A 20802-nucleotide genomic window follows, 5' to 3' on the forward strand; every position below is an offset into this window, starting at 1 on the left:
TGCGTTTTGTCCTATATTTATATTAGTGATAAACAATATAAAATCGGTGAACATATTGGAATCTGACAATATTAGCTAAAAATGCCAACATCGGTATCGGCCCGATGTCGAGTTTAAGAGTTAGAACATTTCAGCGAGACAACACAAAAGGCGAAATCCATTAGAACCAAGATAATGGAATTCATTGCCCTCAACACCCACGGTTCTCTGCCGTGGGTGATGTTGCCTTTCGCCAACTGGTCGAGCACCGGTACACACTACCAAGTGCGCTATTTTTCCAGATGTTGCCCTACCGGAGTTACACAGTAATAGCATCAATGCTATTAGTTTCACAACATACATACTACGGACGCCGTTTGGGTCTCTGCATTTCAAAAAAGATACAGTAGCACTGTCAAAGTTGTACAAAAAGTCTGCAAACAAGCAAACACCGGCCACGAACAATGTGTTTACAATACCGTGTTGGTAATAAAGCATCATTTGTTCGACCGCAACTTCTGGGGTAGCTAGCTTTAGCGTCATTATTCTTAGCAATGATTTAGGAATCCTTGTGAGTAAGTATTAGCTAGGTTGCCACTTGCTGTTCGCCTATTGAAATTGAACTTCAGTTCATGAAAATAAATAGCTAGCTAGCTACTTAACCTTGTTGCCCAACGTTATAAGCAGCCAGCTAGCTTCATCTGGCTAGTAAGGCCTGACCAGACCGGGTTGTGTTGTGAAGCTAGCCACAATAAGGATTAGGCACAGTTTGCCTTCAAAATAAAAAGTATGTCATTGACAGTGATGCAAATGAATACAAATAGTAGAATTATGCCATACTTTTATTTTGAAGGCTAACCGCAAAGTCCACTATTGTGGCTAATCTTTTTTGTGGCTAGCTTCACAGATGGTCCGACCACCATTAATCAAATAAGAACTGTCTTATGAATTAGGGTTATTTTAGATGACTATAGCTACTGAAACAGATGTCGTTTTGCTATGTTTTTGGGGAAGAACATTGTTTGCATCCATGAGCTAGCTAGCTTTTTTTTATGACCAGCACTGTATGTGCGCGTGACAACTTTACCAGCATCATAGCATAAATATCGCTGAATCGTTGTGACATGAAATATGAGCGATAGTGTAATAACTATGTAAAAAATGTATGAATGCGTTTTATTATTATGTGACGTGCAGTCATATTCAGATCCTGATTGGTCACCACTCTGATTATTATTTGACCCTACTGGTCATCTATGAATGTTTGAACATCTTGAAGAACGATCTGGCCTTAATGGCCATGTAAACTTATAATCTCCACCCGGCACAGCCAGAAGAGGATTTGCCACCCCTCAAAGCCTGATTCCTCTCTAGGTTTCTTCCTAGGTTCCTGCCTTTCCAGGGAGGAAAATATTTATGGACACACTGTTAATCTAGGTCAAGTATTCCCAAACTGGGGTACACCGTCGGGGGTAGGGCAAATAAAAATGTGATTCACACTTAAAAAAAATTATAATAATTCAAAACAGTACATTTAGGTGAGTTTTTGCTCTCGCCCGAGTAGCCTCGTTTCACTGCCAAAAATAAAATTAAACCATCTAGTGTTCAGCGAAATAGCAATAGTGTCAAATACAGGTAGCCTAGTCAAATAATTAATATCCAATCACATTAACCGTTACTCTCTTGGGAAACCTTCACTCTTGCGCAGACATTTAGAAACCAAACATGACAATTTGAAAAATAGGCCACAGGAGTTATTGAGCGAGAATAAAGACAACTTTAGAGTAATAAGACATGTATAAAAGCAACAGATACCATTAATAAGAAGGGGCTAGAAGCATCTTATATGGTGAGCTACCGAGTGGCTAGGACAGGCAAGCCCCATGCTATTGTGGAGGACTTAATTCTTCCTGATGCCACGGAAATGGCTGGGACAATGCTGGGGGAAAAGGCCCCAAAAATTATACAGACAAAGTCTTCATCAAACAACACTGTTTCACGACACATCAGTGAAATGGCAGGACATGGTTTGAAACAATTACTGCTTCAAATACAAGCCAGTGAATTCTATGCGTTACAGCTGGATGAGTCAACAGACGTGGCGGGCCTGGCACAGCTCCTGGTATATGTCCATTACGTTTATGGGGGGGTAAATTAAGGAAGACATCCTCTTCTGCAAACCACTGGAAACCAAGACAACATGAGTGGATATTTTAAAGTACTGGACAGCTTTGTGACATCAAATGGACTTTGGTGATCAAGATGTGTTGGTATCTGTACTGATGGCGCAAAAGCCATGACAGGGAGACATAGTGGAGTGGTAACGCGCGTGCACACAGTTGCTCCCGATGCCACTTGGGTACACTGCAGCATCCACCGAGAGGCTCTTGCTGCCAAGGGAATGCCTGACAGCTTGAAAGACGTTTTGAACACTACAGTGAAAATGGTTAACATTGTTAAAGCAAGGCCCCTGAACTCTCGTGTATTTTCTGCATTATGCAATGATATGGGCGACCATGTAACGCTTTTACAACATACAGAAGTGCTCTGGTTATCAAGTATTCACACGTCTTTTTGAATTGAGAGACAAGCTTAGTTTTCTTTAGTGACCATAATTTTCACTTGTCTGACCGCTTCCATGATGACGAGTTCCTCACACAACTTGCCTATCTGGGTGATGTTTTTTCTCTCCTGAATGATCTGAATCTAGGATTAGAGGGACTCTCCGCAACTATTTTCAATGTGCGGGACAAAATTGAGGCTATGATTAGGCTATGATTTTCTGTCTGCATTAACAAGGACAACACACAGGTCTTTCTACCTGTGTTTTAACTCAAGCTTATGGACAATGTCAAATGTGATACAGTGGGGCAAAAAAGTATTTAGTCAGCCACCAATTGTGCAAGTCCTCCCACTTAAAAAGATGAAAGAGGCCTGTAATTTTCAACATAGGTACACTTCAACTATGACAGACAAAATGAGAAAAAAAAATCCAGAAAATCACATTGTAGGATTTTTAATGAATTTATTAGCAAATTATGGTGGAAAATAAGTATTTGGTCACCTACAAACAAGCAGGATTTCTGGCTCTCACAGACCTGTAACAACTTATTTGAGAGGCCTCTCTGTCCTCCACTCATTACCTGTATCAATGGCACCTGTTTGAACTTGTTATCAGTATAAAAGACACCTGTCCACAACCTCAAACAGTCACACTCCAAACTCCTCTATGGCCAAGAGCAAAGAGCTGTCAAAGGACACCAGAAACAAAATTGTAGACCTGCACCAGGCTGGGAAGACTGAATCTGCAATAGGTAAGCAGCTTGGTTTGAAGAAATCAACTGTGGGAGCAATTATTAGGAAATGGAAGGCATACAAGACCACTGATAATCTCCCTCGATCTGGGGCTCCATGCAAGATCTCACCCCGTGGGGTCAAAATTATCACAAGAACGGTGAGCAAAAATCCCAGAACCACACGGGGGGGACCTAGTGAATGACCTGCAGAGAGCTGAGACCAAAGTAACAAAGCCTACCATCAGTAACACACTACGCCGCCAGGGACTCAAATCCTGCAGTGCCAGACGTGTCCCCCTGCTTAAGCCAGTACATGTCCAGGCCCGTCTGAAGTTTGCTAGAGAGCATTTGGATGACCCAGAAGAAGATTGGGAGAATGTCATATGGTCAGATGAAACCAAAATATAACTTTTTGGTAAAAACTCAACTAGTCCTGTTTGGGGGACAAAGAATGCTGAGTTGCATCCAAAGAACACCATACCTACTGTGAAGCATGGGGGTGGAAACATCATGCTTTGGGGCTGTTTTTCTGCAAAGGGACCAGGACGACTGATCCGTGTAAAGGAAAGAATGAATGGGGCCATGTATCGTGAGATTTTGAGTGAAAACCTCCTTCCATCAGCAAGGGAATTGAAGATGAAATGTGGCTGGGTCTTTCAGCATGACAATGATCCCAAACACACCGCCCGGGCAACGAAGGAGTGGCTTCGTAAGAAGCATTTCAAGGTCCTGGAGTGGCTTAGCCAGTCTCCAGATCTCAACCCCATAGAAAATCTTTGGAGGGAGTTAAAAGTCGGTGTTGCCCAGCAACAGCCCCAAAACATCACTGCTCTAGAGGAGATCTGCATGCAGGAATGGGCCAAAATACCTGAAAAGTGTGTGAAAACCTTGAAGACTTACAGAAACCGTTTGACCTCTGTCATTGCCAACAAAGGATATGTAACAAAGTATTGAGATAAACTTTTGTTATTGACCAAATACTTATTTTCCACCATAATTTGCAAATAGATTCATAAAAAATCCTACAATATGATTTTCAGGATTGTTTTCTCATTTTGTCTGTCATAGTTGAAGTGTACCTATGTTGAAAATTACAGGCCTCTCTCATCTTTTTAAGTGGGAGGACTTGCACAATTGGTGGCTGACCAAATACTTTTTTGCCCCACTGTATAGCGAAGCACCTGAGTGAGCTGGGTGCGTAATTACGCAGGTATTTTCCTGAAACGGACAACACAAACAACTGGATTCGTTAACCCTTTCACGCCCGCCTCCAAGTCCACTTACCGATATCTGAACAAGAGAGCCTCATCGAAATTGCAACAAGCGGTTCTGTGAAAATTGAATTTAAATCAGAAACCACTGCCAGATTTCTGGATAGGGCTGCGTTCAGAGTTTCTTGCCTTGGCAAATCGCGCTGTTAAGACACGGATGCCCTTTGCAACCACGTAGGCACCCATGTATAGTACTGGCACACAGTATACAGCACAATACACATGACCCAACCATGTGCCATGTACAGTCTTCAAACAAATACATTTTAAGTAAAGACATGAGATGTGTACACACACACGGCTAACAGACAGCACACGCATACACAGGCCAAAAAAACTCACATTACTCACATTACAGTACATCATATACAGTACAGTATAAACAACACACAAAATGCATATGCAGCACACTAACACACTGTATACACATAGCAAGCTCTAATACACACCATACACACACAATTAATTCTCTCCTCCTCCCTCTGCTTCGCATGCTGTTTGTTTTTTTTTATCTCATTAATGCAACCCATCTGTTCGGCAGGTTGATGAGTGCCAGATATTTAAACCGTTTCGCGAGGCCTATTCTGCTTTCTTTTCCAACCCGCATTCTGAGTGGCTCTTTTGATCTGCGGCGACAAGCTTTTTCTGTAGCCCCTCCAACACCAGGCAGTGGCTACACCCTAGTCGGGGATCACCAGTCGTCCCACAGCACCCTTCCTTAGTTCCCCACCCTTTCCTTCCCTCCCCTCTTACCTTCTCTGCTTTGGAATCAATCTCCAGCTCTGCTATTTTGGCCCATTTCTGCCAGAAGTTGGGATCGTCCAGGGAAATATCAGTTCTGTTTCCAGAAGACACAAAGCTGGCCTGGAAATGACAAGGAAAACAAAAGCATGCACACACACACGCAGGCATCAACTGGACTGGATCCATGCAAGTAACATACACAGGGATGTGCTGAGAAAGCTGATAAGGTGTGAAATCTGACATTGGTAAAAGATAGGAAACTGAAACTTGTGGATACTGGCTAACATATAATTCATCCAATAGTACAGCCTAACATGCTGACCAGACCGCACGCAAGTTGATTTTGTCCACCCACACCAGACGCGATCAGGACATGCAGGTTGAAAACATACTCTGAACCAATTATATTAATTTGGGGACTGGTCGAAAAGCAGTAAACATTTATGGATATTTAGCTTGCTGTTGATAGCTAATTTGTCCTTGAATATAAATACTGGGTTGTTATTTTACCTGGAATGCACAAGGTCCTCTACTCCGACAATTAATCCACAGATAAAAAGGGTAAATGTTTTTTTCTAGTATTCTTCTTTGAACTTTATATGGTGGTTGGCAACCAACTTTAAGGTGCATTACCACAACCGACTGGACTTAAGTGTGGAACTCAGTTCTTTCAATCACCCACGTGGGTATATGCTCCTAAAAACCAATGAGGAGATGGGAGAGGCAGAATTTGCAGCGAGTTGATAGTCACAAATAGAACCAAGTTCTATTTTAGCGCCTGGCTACGCAGACGCTCGCGAGCAGTGTGGGTGCGATGACTGGATAACATGTATATGGACATTTATTTTTGCAATCGCTCGTGCACGTGACGCGTCCGGTCTGGTCAGCATGTAAGGATTAGAGTTTTAGATATAAAATAGGGGTAGGGTTTGGCAAAGGTGGAGCCCTTGACACTCAAACTTTAATTTCCTCATTGTAGTTGAGCACAATAATGTAATACTCTAATCTCAAACTACCACCATCCAGCAAAGTAATATAGTGAGGTTTTTGGACAGTGAAACCTTTCATGTTGTTTTGGCTCTGTACTCCAGCGCTTTGGATTTGAAATGATAGAATGACTATTAGGTTAAAGTGCATACTGTCCATATCGGGTGAACCGTTTTGAAATTACAGGGCTTTATGTAAATACATTTTAGGGAACCAAAAGAACTTGGACAAATTCACATTATGTGTATTAAAGTAGTCAAGTGTGTAGTTTTTGGACCCATATTCATTATACGGATAATCATGAATGAATGGTGAATAATGATGAGTGAAACATTTAGAGGCAGAAAGATCATACACCAAGACATGCTAATATACTGACTCTACACAAACGTACACCTACTCACATACAAGTTGCTGCTACTCTGTTTATCTTATACCCTGTTGCCTAGTCACCTTACCCTTACATACTGTATCTACCGCCATCACTCCAGTATCCCTGCCCATTGTAAATATGGTATTGGAACTGACCCTGTATATAGTATGCTTCCTTATTGTGTTCTTCATATTTATTCCTTTTTCTCGTGTGTTTTTTTTAGTATTACATTGTTATTTATTATCGCATTATTGTTTTTTGAGTTTGCAAGAAAGCCATTTCACTGTACTTGTGCATGTGTCATTAAAAACTTGAAACCTCTCACCATTACAAATAACAGGGGAGGTTAGCATTTTTGGGGTCTACGATATTTATGCCTCTAACTTTTGCACTCATCATTATTCACCATTCATTCATGATTATACATAATCATGGTAGAAACCAGATTAATGTAGAAGTGTTTAGAAACATATTCCTTATTTGTATTTAAAAAAAAAAACGTTTTACCCTTTTTTCTCCCCAAATTCGTTTTATCCAATTGGTAGTTACAGTCTTGTCGCATCGCTGCAACTCCCGTACGGACTCGGGGGAGGCAAAGATCGAGAGCCTCTGAAACATGACCCTGCCAAGCCGTGCTGCTTCTTGACACACTGCTTGCTTAACCCTGAAGCCAGCTGCACCAATGTGTCGGAGGAAACACCGTACAGCCGGCAACCGAAGTCTGTGTGCATGCGACAAGACTGTGTGCAACCCTCCCCTAATGATGCTGGACCAATTGTGCACTGCCTCATGGGTCTCCCGGTCGCGGCCGGCTGCAACACAGCCTAACCCTAACCCACTGCAATGCAGTGCCTTACAGGCTGACTACACCGCTCGCATCACGTGTGCGAGCGTTGCAAAAGACATTTAGAAATCTATATTATTAAATTTTGCACCCACACTGCACGAGCATCTGCGTTACCAAGGGCTAAAATAGAAATCAGTCTATTTCTGACGCAGATCGCGCTGCAAGTCCTGCCTCTCCCATCTCCTCATTGGTTTATAGAAGCAGGTACCCACATGCCATCTCCTCATTGGTTATACCCACGTGGGTGACTCAAGCTAGCTAAATAGGACAAATTAGCTAGCAAATTAGCTAGCAAGTGCAAGCATTAAGGTTTAATGCTTTTCGACCTGCCCCCAAATTAATGTAATCGGTTCAGTTTGTTTTGATATTTTAACCTGCATGTTGTGAAAGTTATGCACGACAGCGCATGCACACAGCCGGTTTGGGTTCCGTGTTAGACCGCTGCGCCACTCGGGAGGCACCATATTCTATTCTTATTACAATAAGTGACTCAAATGACAATATGTTATTTAGCATTAATCTGAAACACAACCAAAACAAACTGCAAATGTATCCAAAAAGTTTGTAGAGTTACAAGCATTATGTAGTCATTGCATGCTAGGAATATGGGACCAAATACTAAACTTTTGACTACTACTATCCGAAAACTTTTGGTTCCCTAAAATGGTGGGACTATATACAAAAAGTGCTGTAATTTCTCAACAGTTGACCCAATGTGGATGAAAATAGCCTCAATTTATAGCTGATAGTCTGCACTATAACCTCATAGGTTAATTGTATAATGGTATCATTTAAAATTGTGCTGGAGTACAAAGCCAAAACAAATGTGTCGCTGTCCAAATACATTTAGACCTCATTGTAGATTTAGGTTGAAGGGTAAGGTTTAGTTTTACAATTGAGTTTACCTTGGCAAATGTGGAGCACTCTGTCTGGATGGTGGTGGTCTGGATATGGGTCAGAGGTTAATGGTCAGAGGTCAAGGGTATAAGGGTCAGGATTTACCTTGGCGAAAGTGGCTGGATGGTGATGGTCTGGATATCAGGGTCATGTCAAACACATCAGAGGTCAGGCGTTAGGAGCATAAGGAATTACCTTGGCGAAGGTAGAGCCCTTGCCCTCTGTCTGGATGGTGATGGTCTGGGTATTAGAGTCAGGGGTTAGAGGTAAGAGTATAAAGGTTGGGATTTACCTTAGCGAAGGTAGAGCCCTTGCCCTCTGTCCGAATGGTGATGGTCTGGGTATCAGGGTCAGGAGGTTAGGAGCAAAGGGTCATGGTCTTACCTTGGCAAAGTTAGAGCCCCTGCCCTCTCTCTCTCGATGGTTTGAATATTAGGGTCAGAGGTCAGGGTATAAGGGTCAGGGTTTACCTTGGCGAAGGTGGAGCCCTTGCCCTCTGTCTCAATGGTGATGGTTTGTGTACGGCGCTGCAGGATCTGGTCGATGTCCTCCTCGCAGAACTTGGAGCCCTCGTCCTCCTCGTCCATCAGCGCTCCATATGCCCCCTTCCTCAGCAGGTCCTCCACCTCAATCTTGGTCATCTGCTGCATCTTTGGGACACCATGCCCCCCATTAGTTAGGAAGCCATAGCAACAGATCTCAGATCAGCTGGAACCAATTACAGATCAAGGTTGAGGTCAATTCCATTTGAATTTATTTCCTGAATTAGATAAGGGATCCTTAGCAATCAGAAACAGCAGAGATCTAAAAATCTGTTTATTGGAATATTTCGGTAGGGATGTGGAAAATCACAAAGCCGCCTTCTGCTGACACGGGTAGTGAACGTTTGACATCAAACATTCATGCTTTATAGTTTAACCTGGTCCTAGATCAGTTTGTGCTGGCATGAGGATGAATGACAATAGGAGTTGGCAAGACAGCACAAACAGATCTGGGACCAGGCTGTTATAGCACAGTCTCTCACCCCATTGAGGCTGCCCTTTCGATTGATGTCCTGCAGCACGGCCTTGTCTAGACCCAGCTTCAGACTGGCTTTGTCAAACATCTCCCTCTCATAGGAGTTCCTAGTGATCAGTCTATACACCTTCACTGCTTTGCTCTGGCCGATGCGGTGGCAGCGAGCTTGGGCCTGGCATGGACAAACACAAAGCAGTTTTTGTTGTATTAATACTGCCATTAACAGTGTGTGAAGAGTAGTCTTTTTCTATATGCCATGTCATACTCCATGCACACATGAAATCTGCTGGAAATATACTGCCCTACCAAGCAAATTGGTCGAACATGAGTTAAATGTCATTTTTGCAACATTAAATACACGCTTAATCATGTGGACAAGTATCCTGCCTCTATTGTATTGTGTTTTGGAGAAAATGCAGGTCATGTTAGCAGCAACTGCATAAAGTTACTGTGAAACCAAGGTAAATAAAATCTATTTTTCTCAGTTCCACGCTATGAGCCGTAACTGCCCTGTTGCTTGGTAGGGCAGTATATATAGCCGCCCCTTTCATCTGAAGCAACTTACAGAGTGTATACATTTTCATAGGGGTGAACCCAGCAGGAACGGAACCAACAATCCCGACATTGCTCTATCAACTGAGCCACACAGGATATCGATACAATGACAATACAACTTTACTGTCCATGGTTACAGCGCACAACGAAAATGTGTCTTGTATCTGCAGTGCAGCGCACGTGGTTGGAGAGCATGTTGTGGGGTTAAGTGAATTTCTGAAGGGCCCAGCAGTAGGGGATTGTTGTTAGGAAATGAACCCAGCAGCCCTTCAGTTGCCAGATCAATTTTTCTTTTTTGAACAGGCGACCTTTTGGCTACAGGTCCAAATCCTTAGCAGCTAGGCTAACTACTGCGCCATGAAACCACTTCAGGAAATTAGTATAATACTTTTAAGTCCAGCACTGGGTTTAATCAAGGTCCGAAAAACGTGCCCTAAGTGGTACTGAACTTTGTGCTGACTAACCTGTAGGTCATTCTGGGGGTTCCAATCCGAGTCGAAGATGATGCAGGTGTCTGCAGCGGTCAGGTTGATGCCTAGGCCCCCAGCACGAGTACACAGCAGGAACACAAAGCGGTCTGAGTCCACCTTACAGAACCTGTCAATCGCAGCCTGGCGCAGGTTCCCCCGCACTCTGCCATCGATGCGCTCATAGGTGTACCTGCAACCAAATATAAAACATATGAAAGTACTGTAACGACCTCAACCGAACACCCAGCAACCTCAAGAGGTTTGGATCTTTTGGCGTAATGGCTAATCTGTTCAGCTGACAGTCGCTGGACCCAGGTTTGTTCCTGGTCGGGGTTACCCTTGAATTTGCGTCAAAACACACACTCCCCTATGTACACTATATATACAAATTAGTGGATTTGGCTATTTCAGCCATACCCATTGCTGACAGGTATATCAAATCAAGCACACAGTCATGCAATCTCCATACACAAACATTGGCAGTAGAATGGCCTTACTGAAGAGCTCAGTATCTTTTAACGTGGCACCGTCATAGGATGCCACCTTTCCGTTCTTCAAATTTCTGCCCTGCTGTTTCTCAAACTAGACAGTCTAATGTACTTGTCCTCTTGCTCAGTTGTGCACCGGGGCCTCCCACTCCTCTTTATATTCTGATTAGAGCCAGTTTGCACTGTTCTGTGAAGGAAGTAGTACACAGCGTTGAACGAGATCTTCAGTTTCTTAGCAATTTCTCGCATCAAATAGCCTTAATTTCTCAGAACAAGAATAAACTGATGAGTTTCAGAAGAAAGTTCTTTGTTTCTGGCCATTTTGAGCCTGTAATCGAACCCACAAATGCTGATGCTCCAGATACTCAACTAGTCTAAAGAAGGCCAGTTGTATTGCTTATTTAAAATCAGCACAACCGTTTTCAGCTGTGCTAACATTAATGCAAAAGGGTTTTCAAATGATCAATTAGCTAATCTAAGTTTATCATTTTAAAAGGCTAACACAACAGGCCATTGGAACACAGGAGTGATGGTTGCTGATAATGGGCCTCTGTATGCCTACGTAGATATTCCAGCTACAGTAGTCACAACATTAACAATGTCTACACTGTCTTTCTGATCAATTTTATGTTATTTTAATGGACCAAAAAAATTGCTTTTCTTTCAAAAACAAGGAAATTCCTAAGTGACCCCAAACTTTGGAACGGTAGTGTATATAATGATTTTTTTGTAAAAATGTAACCAAAATACAGGGCAGAAATGCCTTCTGGAACATGGGAATCAAGCTCTATCGACAAAGATCAGTGGGGAAAAGTTGTGATGGGACTACCTTCTGTACAGTCAGTGTGAACCGGAGAGACACAACGGGCCAAACGAGCTGTAGCTAGGTACAAACAGAAAAGCGTTCATCCATGTATACAGGTAAGAGTCTAGCTAGCTTTTTAGATATTATACATTTCTAATTTTATCAGAAAGTAGTTTTTGTTGCATGTTAAAATCGTACTGTTAGTTTGCTGGCTCGCCAGCTAACGTTACATGTATTATCTATGCAGCAATGTTATTTGTAATCTCAGAATTCCATTTGCATTGCTAGTTATAGCTTAATATTAGCTAGCCAGCTGACATTGAACCTAGTTGGTTAGCTTTAGCTACCTGCAGATTCATACTACAGCATTTCATGAATGGTGGCTAGCTATGACAATCCGTTTGTACTGTAGCTATGGGTTGGGATTGTGGTTCATTGTTTAGCTAGCTAGCTAGCTAGCTAGCTAGCTACATGTCTAAACAAAAAGACTCCTCTTTGCCAGATGATTACAGGACCCATCAAGTTAGCCAGATGTGTCTGGGTGATTACGGCCATCTATTGTATTTCATGAACATGTGTACAAGTCGAGACAATAGTGACCCATCCACTTAACTAGAATGTAGCTGGGGGGTGGTTATAGCATTTCTTTCACATGACCCATCAATTTAAATAAGTGTGTCTAGGTAAACATAATCTAATAATTATGAAATATTTTTATCTGGAGACTTTCTTAGTTTTGATATTGCGACAATGTGTCACGTTCTGACCTTTATTTCTGTTGTTTTGTCATTATTTAGTATGGTCAGGGCGTGAGTTGGAGTGGGCAGTCTATGTTTGTTTTTCTATGATTTTGGGATTAGTATGTTTCGGCCTAGTATGGTTCTCAATCAGAGGCAGGTGTCATTAGTTGTCACTGATTGAGAATCATACTTAGGTAGCCTGGGTTTCACTGTTTGTTTGTGGGTGATTGGTTATGTTGATTGCTTGTGTCAGCACAGTTCTCATTAGCTTCACGGTCGTTATTTTGTTTATTGTTTTTGTATAGTGTGTTTCAGTGTTCAGTGTTTTCTTTATTAAATATCAAGATGAACACAAACCACGCCGCATTTTGGTCCTCCGATTGAGGAGGAAGACCGTGACACAATGCAAATATTCAAGTAACCATTTCACGGTACCATGTGACAAATACACTTTGACCTGCACCAAAGTCAGATTAGGTTATAGGCCAAGGACTAGATAAAGTGTTTTTTTACCTGGAGTTTTTATCCTATTGTAGGCTACTACTTTCACCACTTTTAGTCTTGAAATCTTTGGTTGTTTACTACACCATCACTGCCCCAAACCCCGGGCTCTATCCTCAGCCCCAGGCTCACCTCCTCTGGATGAGGTAGTCCTCCAGGATATCCAAGCAGCGCACCATCTGGGAGAAGACCAGCACCTTGTGGCCGCCAGCAATCAGCTTAGGCAGCAGTTTGTCGATGAGCACCAGCTTCCCCGCCGCCTGGATCATGGCCTGGAGGTTGAAGTCCCAGGCATCGGGGCTGTGTGTTTTCCTGAAGCTATCCAGGATCTTCTCCTCCGCACCTGGACGTTTCCATCGAAAATTGACATTTTATTATGAACTGTGAACATTTTAAGTGTTTTTTTTTTTGTGTGTGTTTGTGTTTCCACATGTCACCTTTGATCAGGTAGGGGTGGTTGCAGCACTTGCGCAGCTCCATCATGGTGTTGATGAGGTTGGGCATGTTATGCTGGTTGGCCCCCTTGGCCAGGAAGGTGAAGTTCTTCTCAAGGATGGCACGGTAGTACTTCTTCTGCATGTTGGTGAGCTCCACCTCAATGATGGTCTCCTCCTTGGGTGCCAGGTTCTTCTCCACGTCGTCCTTCAGCCGCCGCAGCATCATGGGCTTCAGGATGGCCTGCAGCTTCTTCACCTGGGGTAGAGGAGAGCAGGGTTGGGGTCAAAGGAGGACAGAGGAAGTCAGGATCTGATGGTCTGCAGTAATGAGTCTAGCATAGCTACAGACTTAACAGCATACAGTTTGGACTTAGACAATTCAATTGTTTGTTTAGTCTGGCCTGGACACAACATTATGTTTACTGTGGCACTATTCATAACAATATGTTTAAATGGCCCAAACCTGCACTGCAGATGCAACAACTTGATACCGACACAGATTCAACAACTGCTTGATGATGTAAAGTGCAGGCTTTCCGTTTTGTTCAGAAGCATGTTAACTGCCATTAAGTATATGATACAATGTTTAAAAAGGAAAGTGCTGAAGGGTGTCTCTGAGAAAGAATCAACATTCCCATAAATTCCAAACGGTAGGTTTCCCACTTTGCGACACGAAAAGGGTATCTCAGAGAAAAAATAAACAAATAAATAAAAATCACCTGTTCCTCAGTCTTCAGATCTCCAAACTCCTCTAGGAAGAGGCTCTCAGAAGGGAACTGTAGGGGCTCCAGGAAGTTGAGAAGACTGAAGAGCTCCTCCACCGAGTTCTGCAGAGGGGTACCCGTCAGGAGGACTTTGTGTTCCTACAGGGGGTGGTAGAGGTGGAAGTGCCCAACAAATGTACAATGCACAACAAAATGGTACACAGATTTAAGTATTTTATACATAAAAACATTTATAGAGCTTTTCATGCCACTCAAAGACACATATCATCCATGTAACTCAGAGATTCCCACTCGCTAGTCTGGCTCATTACAATGTTTATTTATGTGCAGGAATGTCCCTCTTGACCAAGAGAGGGCATCCATGCTACCATCAACCTTGGCCGGTGCTGCACTGAATTGGACTACAACGACAATGCAGACGGCCAAGAGAGTTAGCTAGCTACCCCCTCACCAGGTTCATGAGCTTGAGGCCCTCCAGGAGTTTACAGTTGCGGTTCTTGAGGCGGTGGGCTTCGTCGATGACCACGCAGCGCCAGTGGATCTTCTTCAGCTCTGGACAGTCGGCCATGATCATCTCAAAGGTGGTGATCACCCCGTGGAACTTGTACCCGCCCGACACTATATTTCCCTAGACACAGAGAAAGACAAAAGTTGGAATAAAATAAAATAATTAAGAATACCTTTAACACTTCTTTAACACACACTTTTTAGAGCCGTTTTTTAAAACACTGCTTTTTAGAGACGTTCTTTAAAACACATCCAAACACTTGGATGAAAACCGCTGTTGTCCTCAGGGAGTTCTGGTCCGAAACATTTAATCCTACCACAGTAAATTAAAAACAATGCCATGGCAACAGATTGCTGTCCTCTTCGATCAAATATCAAAACGTTGAAGTCGTTCGTGTGAAATTCTCACATTTTGCAGGGTTGATATTAGAACTCATTCGAATATCTTGTTACATTAGACGATCACAAAAGTAGAGGCGTGGATGAGAAAACCAGTCCATTTGGTGTGACCACCATTTGCCTCATGCGGCACGACATCTCCTTCACACAGAGTTGATCAGGCTGTTGATTGTGGCCTGTGGAATGTTATCCCACTCTTCAATAGCTGTGTGAAGTTGCTGGTTATTGGCGGGAACTGGAATATGCTGTCTTACACACCGATCCAGAGCATCCCAAACTTGCTAAATTGGTGACATGCCTGGTGAGTATGCAAGCCATGGAAGAACTGGGATATTTTCAACTTCCAGGAATTGTGTACAGAACCTTGCGACACGGGGCCGTGAATTATCATGCTGAAACATGAGGTGATGGCGGTGGATGAATGGCACGACAATGGGCCTCAGGATCTAGTCATGGTATCTCTATGCATTCAAATTGCCATTAATAAAATACAATTGTTTGTTGTCCGTAGCTTATGCCTGCCCATACCATAACCCCACCGCCACCATGAGGCACTCTGTTGACAATGTTGACATCAGCAAACCACTCACCCACACAACGCCATACACACTACGCTGTCTGCCATCTGCCCAGCACAGTTGAAACCAGGATAAATCCGTGAAGAGCACACCGCTCCTGCATGCTAGTGGCCATCGAAGTGAGCATTTGCCCACTGTTATGACGGCGCACTGCAATCAGGTCAAGATCTTGGTGAGGACGATGAGCACGCAGATGAGCTTCCCTGAGACGGTTTCGGACAGTTTGTGCAGAAATTCTTTGGTTGTGCAAACCCACAGTTCCATCAGCTGTCTGGATGGCTGTTCTCAAGACAATCCCGCAGGTGAAGAAGCCGAATGTGTAGGCACTGGGCTGGCGTGGTTACACGTGTTCTGCGGTTGTGAGGCCGGTTGGACAAACTGCCAAACTCTAAAACAATGTTTGAGATAAATTAACATTAAATTCTCTGGCAACAGCTCTGGTGAACATTCCTGTAGTCAGCATGCCAATTGAACGCTAACTCAAAACTTCTGTCATTGTGTTGTGTGACAAAACTACACATTTTAGAGTGGTCTTTTATTCTCCCCAGCACAAAGTGCACCTGTGTAATGATCATGCTGTTTAATCAGCTTCTTGATATGCCACACTGTCAGGTGGATGGATTATCTTGGCAAAGGAGAAATGCTCACAAATATGGATGTAAACAAATTTGTTGCACAATGGAGAGAAATAAGCATTTTTTGCATCTTATTTCAGCTCATGAAACCAACACTATAGACAGTCAATGGCTCACCCTTTTGTCTACTGTAGATTCATACATACACAGCTTATGTTTGACCCATGTAGGCTCATACAAAAACACACAGTACATCTGCATATCTTGTGTAGATTGAAACATACGTCAGTGTTTACCCTATATTAATTAGTAGCGGCGCCCCTAAAACAATCAGATTTTTAAAAAGTAAACAAAAAGCGAGATACACTTTTAAGATCAGTGACAAGTTACAACGTATATTTGTAGCATTTGATGCATTTAGTCTTTTGGGGGGGGTTTCAATTAGGTAAATCCAGATGGGAAACCCAGAGTTAAAGTTCTCCATCACTGCAACGTATTTCCGTCATATGGAATCTTATTTTTTAATTGAATTAATATTTTTATTTAAAAGGACAGAAATTGGTCAGATTTTTTTGCTTAACAACTGAGGTCACTTTGGGTGACTTTTTAAAAGGATATTCTACTCCAAAATGTATTAAAATAAAATTGTGTTGACACCATCTGAAATATATATATTTTTATTTATTTAACTAGGCAAGTCAGTTAAGAACAAATTCTTATTCACAATGACGGCCTACCCCGAACGACACTGGGCGCCACCCTATGGAACTCTCAATCACGGACGGATGTCATACAGCCTGGATTTGAACCAGGTACGCCTCTTGCACTGAGATGCAGTGTCTTAGAGCACTGCACCACTTGGGAGCCCCAAATATAATTAATTTAAAATCGTTATAACCTGTAGCATAACAGATGCAGCATAGCATCTTTTAAAAAATTGGCTTAAGCTTGGGGTTGCCAGGGCGTCATTTAACGGAAATCCGTCAAAGTGAAGAAGAGGTTTAACCCTTGCACTCACACATCCTCACACACACACCCTCCATGTTGGCTCACCTGCTGGTCCTTGTGGTACATCTCGTACTGGTGGATCATCTGGCGGCTGATCTGGCTGCCGTGGTAGACGATGACATTGATCTCCGTCCAGGTACGGAACTCCCTCTCCCAATTGGTGATGGTGGAGAGGGGGGCGATGATGAGGAAGGGCCCCCGCAGGCCCATGGAAAACATCTCAAAGAGGAAGGTGATGGACTGGATGGTCTTCCCCAGGCCCATCTCGTCAGCCAGGATGCAGTTCTTCCTGTATGGCAAGAGGTAGGAAAACTGTTGTGACAAACAGGAAGATGCAGGAATCACGGTGGTGTCAAACACAAAATCAAAATGTCATCAAAAAAGACAAAAGGTGCGGGGGATGACCTTTACCATAGAAGGCGAATAAAAGGTCATCTCGGAACATAGAACCAAATCTCACATGTGCTGTCCAGCTGTGTGTGCACATGTGCTGTCCAACTCAGTTTGATTCTGGGAGCTAAGGTTTTCAAATCTGTTCTGAGCGGAAGTAACAATCTTCAATAAGCCTCTGCCAAAGCCAGTCCCCAGCCCCTCCCATTCACAATAGCCCACCTGTTTACAATCCAAGCGAAACGTGATGCACTGAATGACAACATCTAACAAATGTTTTTGATGCAAATATTTCACAGGTTAGCAATTTAAAGTTAGTCCACCACACCAAAAGTTGTCATACCCTCCATCTCAGCCTTGAATGATTAAAGAGATAGTTCGGGACAATAACAATTTATCTACATTCCCAGAGTCAGATGAACTCATGGATACCATGTTTATGTCTCTGCGTCCAGTATGATGGACGTTCGAGGTCACTTTGTGAGCATTAGCGCTAGCTTAGCGTAAAGACTGACTGTGCCCGAAAACCTCCAGTCAAGGAAATATTGTTTGATATCAGTGTACCATAAATATTTGGTTAATTTGAACACCTGATCTCGCCTTTTGATCTTGCCTGGTTTCAATATGTGTTATTTATTTCTGGGCACAACAAACCACTTGTGATTTTGATGTGAACAAACTGAACAGCTGTCTGAGCCTCTTGTAAGGGATGCAACACCACTGTATTGTCCATCAGAGTGGATAAACAACAAAAGAAAAAGCGATATTTACGGCAATTACTTTGAACGAGCTACTCAAATCTGTCATAAAAATTATACTCCAACACAACTGCCCAAACAGACCAATTTCTCTGCACTTGAAGATTCGATCTGATTTGTGTTCATCGTTAGAAAATCAAACATGATGTTTCGTTACACTACCAGAGAAGCAGTTGTAGCCTTTCTTTTGAGTAATGAAATCCACTCCAGGTTCTTAGACACTTTTCAATATGTAGGCAACATGGTAAAAAAAAAAAAAAAAAAACTCCTAAGACTTACAGTTCCGGACAATAAAAAGTAATTTCTAAACATTTTGCCGCATTGAAAGAGACATGCAGAACGGCGTGTGGCAGGAAGCACAATTGCAAGTTAAATTGTGTTCAACATTGCAAGACAGTCAAGTGAGTTTCACCTTAACAACTTACCGTAGTCATTTATGTGGACAAAAAAATATCACAGGTTACCACACTTGATCAGGGAAAACAGCAATATGCCTTTACAGGAATTGCCTTGGTCGAAACACGACGCAACTTATTTTATTCAGGGCCAGTCAGTGGTGTAAAGTACTTCAGTAAAAAATAATATTCCAAGTCATTTTGGGGGGTATCTGTACTTCACTATTTATATTTTTAACTACGTTTACTTCACTACATTCCTAAAGAAAATAATGAACTCCCTGACACCCAAAAGTACTCTTTACATTTTGAATACTTAGCAGGACACGAAAATGGTTCAATTCACGCACTTATCAAGAGAACATCGCTGGTCATCCCAACTGCCTCTGATCTGGTGGACTCAATAAACACACATGTTTTGTTTGTACATGATGAGTGTTGGAGTGTGCCCCTGGCTATCCGCAAATAAATAAATAAATAAATAAAGTATTTGGTTTGAAATATACTTAAATATCAAAAGTACATGTAATTGCTCAAATATACTTACGTATCAAAGTAAAGGAAAAATCATTTCAAATTCCTTATATTAAGCAAACCAGACATTACTTTTTTCTTGTTTGTTTAAATGTACGTATTAGAATTTGTATCCGCTCTCGTCGGACTACGGCTGCAGATTTTCTGCCTTTTTCTTTAAATCTGAAAACTTTGTGAAGCTATGCTGATTTTCTGAAGAATTTTTGAATTTTCTGAAGAATTGCAGAAAAGCACAGTCTCCACAGCTTGTATACCTCGTATTTTGCCGAATTTAGTACGACATCTGGGAACTTTTAGCATGCTAACTAAACTCAGCAAAAAAGGGAAACGGCCCCTTTTCAGGACCCTGTCTTTCAAAGATAATACGTAAAAATCCAAATAACTTCACTGTAAAGTGTTTAAACACTGTTTCCCATTCTTGTTCAATGAACCATAAACAATTAATGAACATGCACCTGTGGAACGGTCGTTACTAACAGCTTACAGACGGTAGGCAATTAAGGTCACAGTTATGAAAACTTAGGACACAAAAGAGGCCTTACTACTGACTCTGAAAAACACCAAAATAAAGATACCCAGGGTCCCTGCACATCTGCGTGAACGTGCCTTAGGCATGCTGCAAGGAGGCATGAGGACTGCAGATGTGGCCAGGGCAATAAATTGCAATGTCCGTACTGTGAGACGCCTAATACAGAGCTACAGGGAGACAGGACGGACAGCTGATCGTCCTCGCAGTGGCAAACCACGTGTAACAACACCTACACAGGATCAGTACATCCGAGCATCACACCTGTGGGACAGGTACAGGATGGCAACAACAACTGCCTGAGTTACACCAGGAACGCACAATCCCTCCGTCGGTGCTCAGACTGTCCGCAATAGGCTGAGAGAGGCTGGACTGAGGGCTTGTAGGCCTGTTGTAAGGCAGGTCCTCACCAGACATCACCGGCAACAACGTTGCCTATGGACACAAACCCACCGTCGCTGGACCAGACAGGACCGGCAAAAAGTGCTCTTCACTGACGAGTCGTGGTTTTGGCTCACCAGGGGTGATGGTCGGATTCGCGGTTATCGTCGAAGGAATGAGCTTTACACCGAGGCTTGTACTCTGGAGCGGGATCGATTTGGAGGTGGAGGGTCCGTCATGGTCTGGGGCAGTGTGTCACAGCATCATCGGACTGAGCTTGTTGTCATTGCAGGCAATCTCAACGCTGTGCATTACAGGGAAGACATCCTCCTCCCTCATGTGGTACCCTTCCTGCAGGCTCATCCTGACATGACCCTCCAGCATGACAATGCCATACTGCTCGTTCTGTGCCTGATTTCCTGCAAGACAGGAATGTCAGTGTTCTGCCATGGCCAGCGAAGAGCCCGGATCTCAATCCCATTGAGCACGTCTGGGACCTGTTGGATCGGAGGGTGAGGGCTAGGGCCATTCCCACCAGAAATGTCTGAGAACTTGCAGGTGCCTTGGTGGAAGAGTGGGGTAACATCTTACAGCAGGAACTGGCAAATCTGGTGCAGTC

General features: G+C 42.9%; 1 protein-coding gene across 2 annotated transcripts in view; it reads right to left on the minus strand.

Annotated features, from left to right (window-relative positions):
* Positions 1-20802, minus strand: part of LOC139370694 (chromodomain helicase DNA binding protein 6) — a 106299-nt gene that overhangs the window by 49793 nt on the left and 35704 nt on the right. For both annotated transcript variants that reach the window (XM_071110324.1, XM_071110323.1), the window contains exons 12-20: positions 17245-17488; positions 14584-14760; positions 14127-14270; positions 13408-13663; positions 13103-13313; positions 10431-10626; positions 9419-9583; positions 8865-9044; positions 5300-5410 (exon numbers count right to left, since the gene is read on the minus strand). In XM_071110324.1, coding sequence (XP_070966425.1) covers positions 5300-5410; positions 8865-9044; positions 9419-9583; positions 10431-10626; positions 13103-13313; positions 13408-13663; positions 14127-14270; positions 14584-14760; positions 17245-17488 — 1684 coding nt within the window. The remainder of the gene's footprint in view (positions 1-5299; positions 5411-8864; positions 9045-9418; positions 9584-10430; positions 10627-13102; positions 13314-13407; positions 13664-14126; positions 14271-14583; positions 14761-17244; positions 17489-20802) is intronic.

The sequence above is a fragment of the Oncorhynchus clarkii genome, chromosome 17 (genome assembly GCF_045791955.1).
Source record: "Oncorhynchus clarkii lewisi isolate Uvic-CL-2024 chromosome 17, UVic_Ocla_1.0, whole genome shotgun sequence".
Taxonomy (NCBI): domain Eukaryota; kingdom Metazoa; phylum Chordata; class Actinopteri; order Salmoniformes; family Salmonidae; genus Oncorhynchus; species Oncorhynchus clarkii.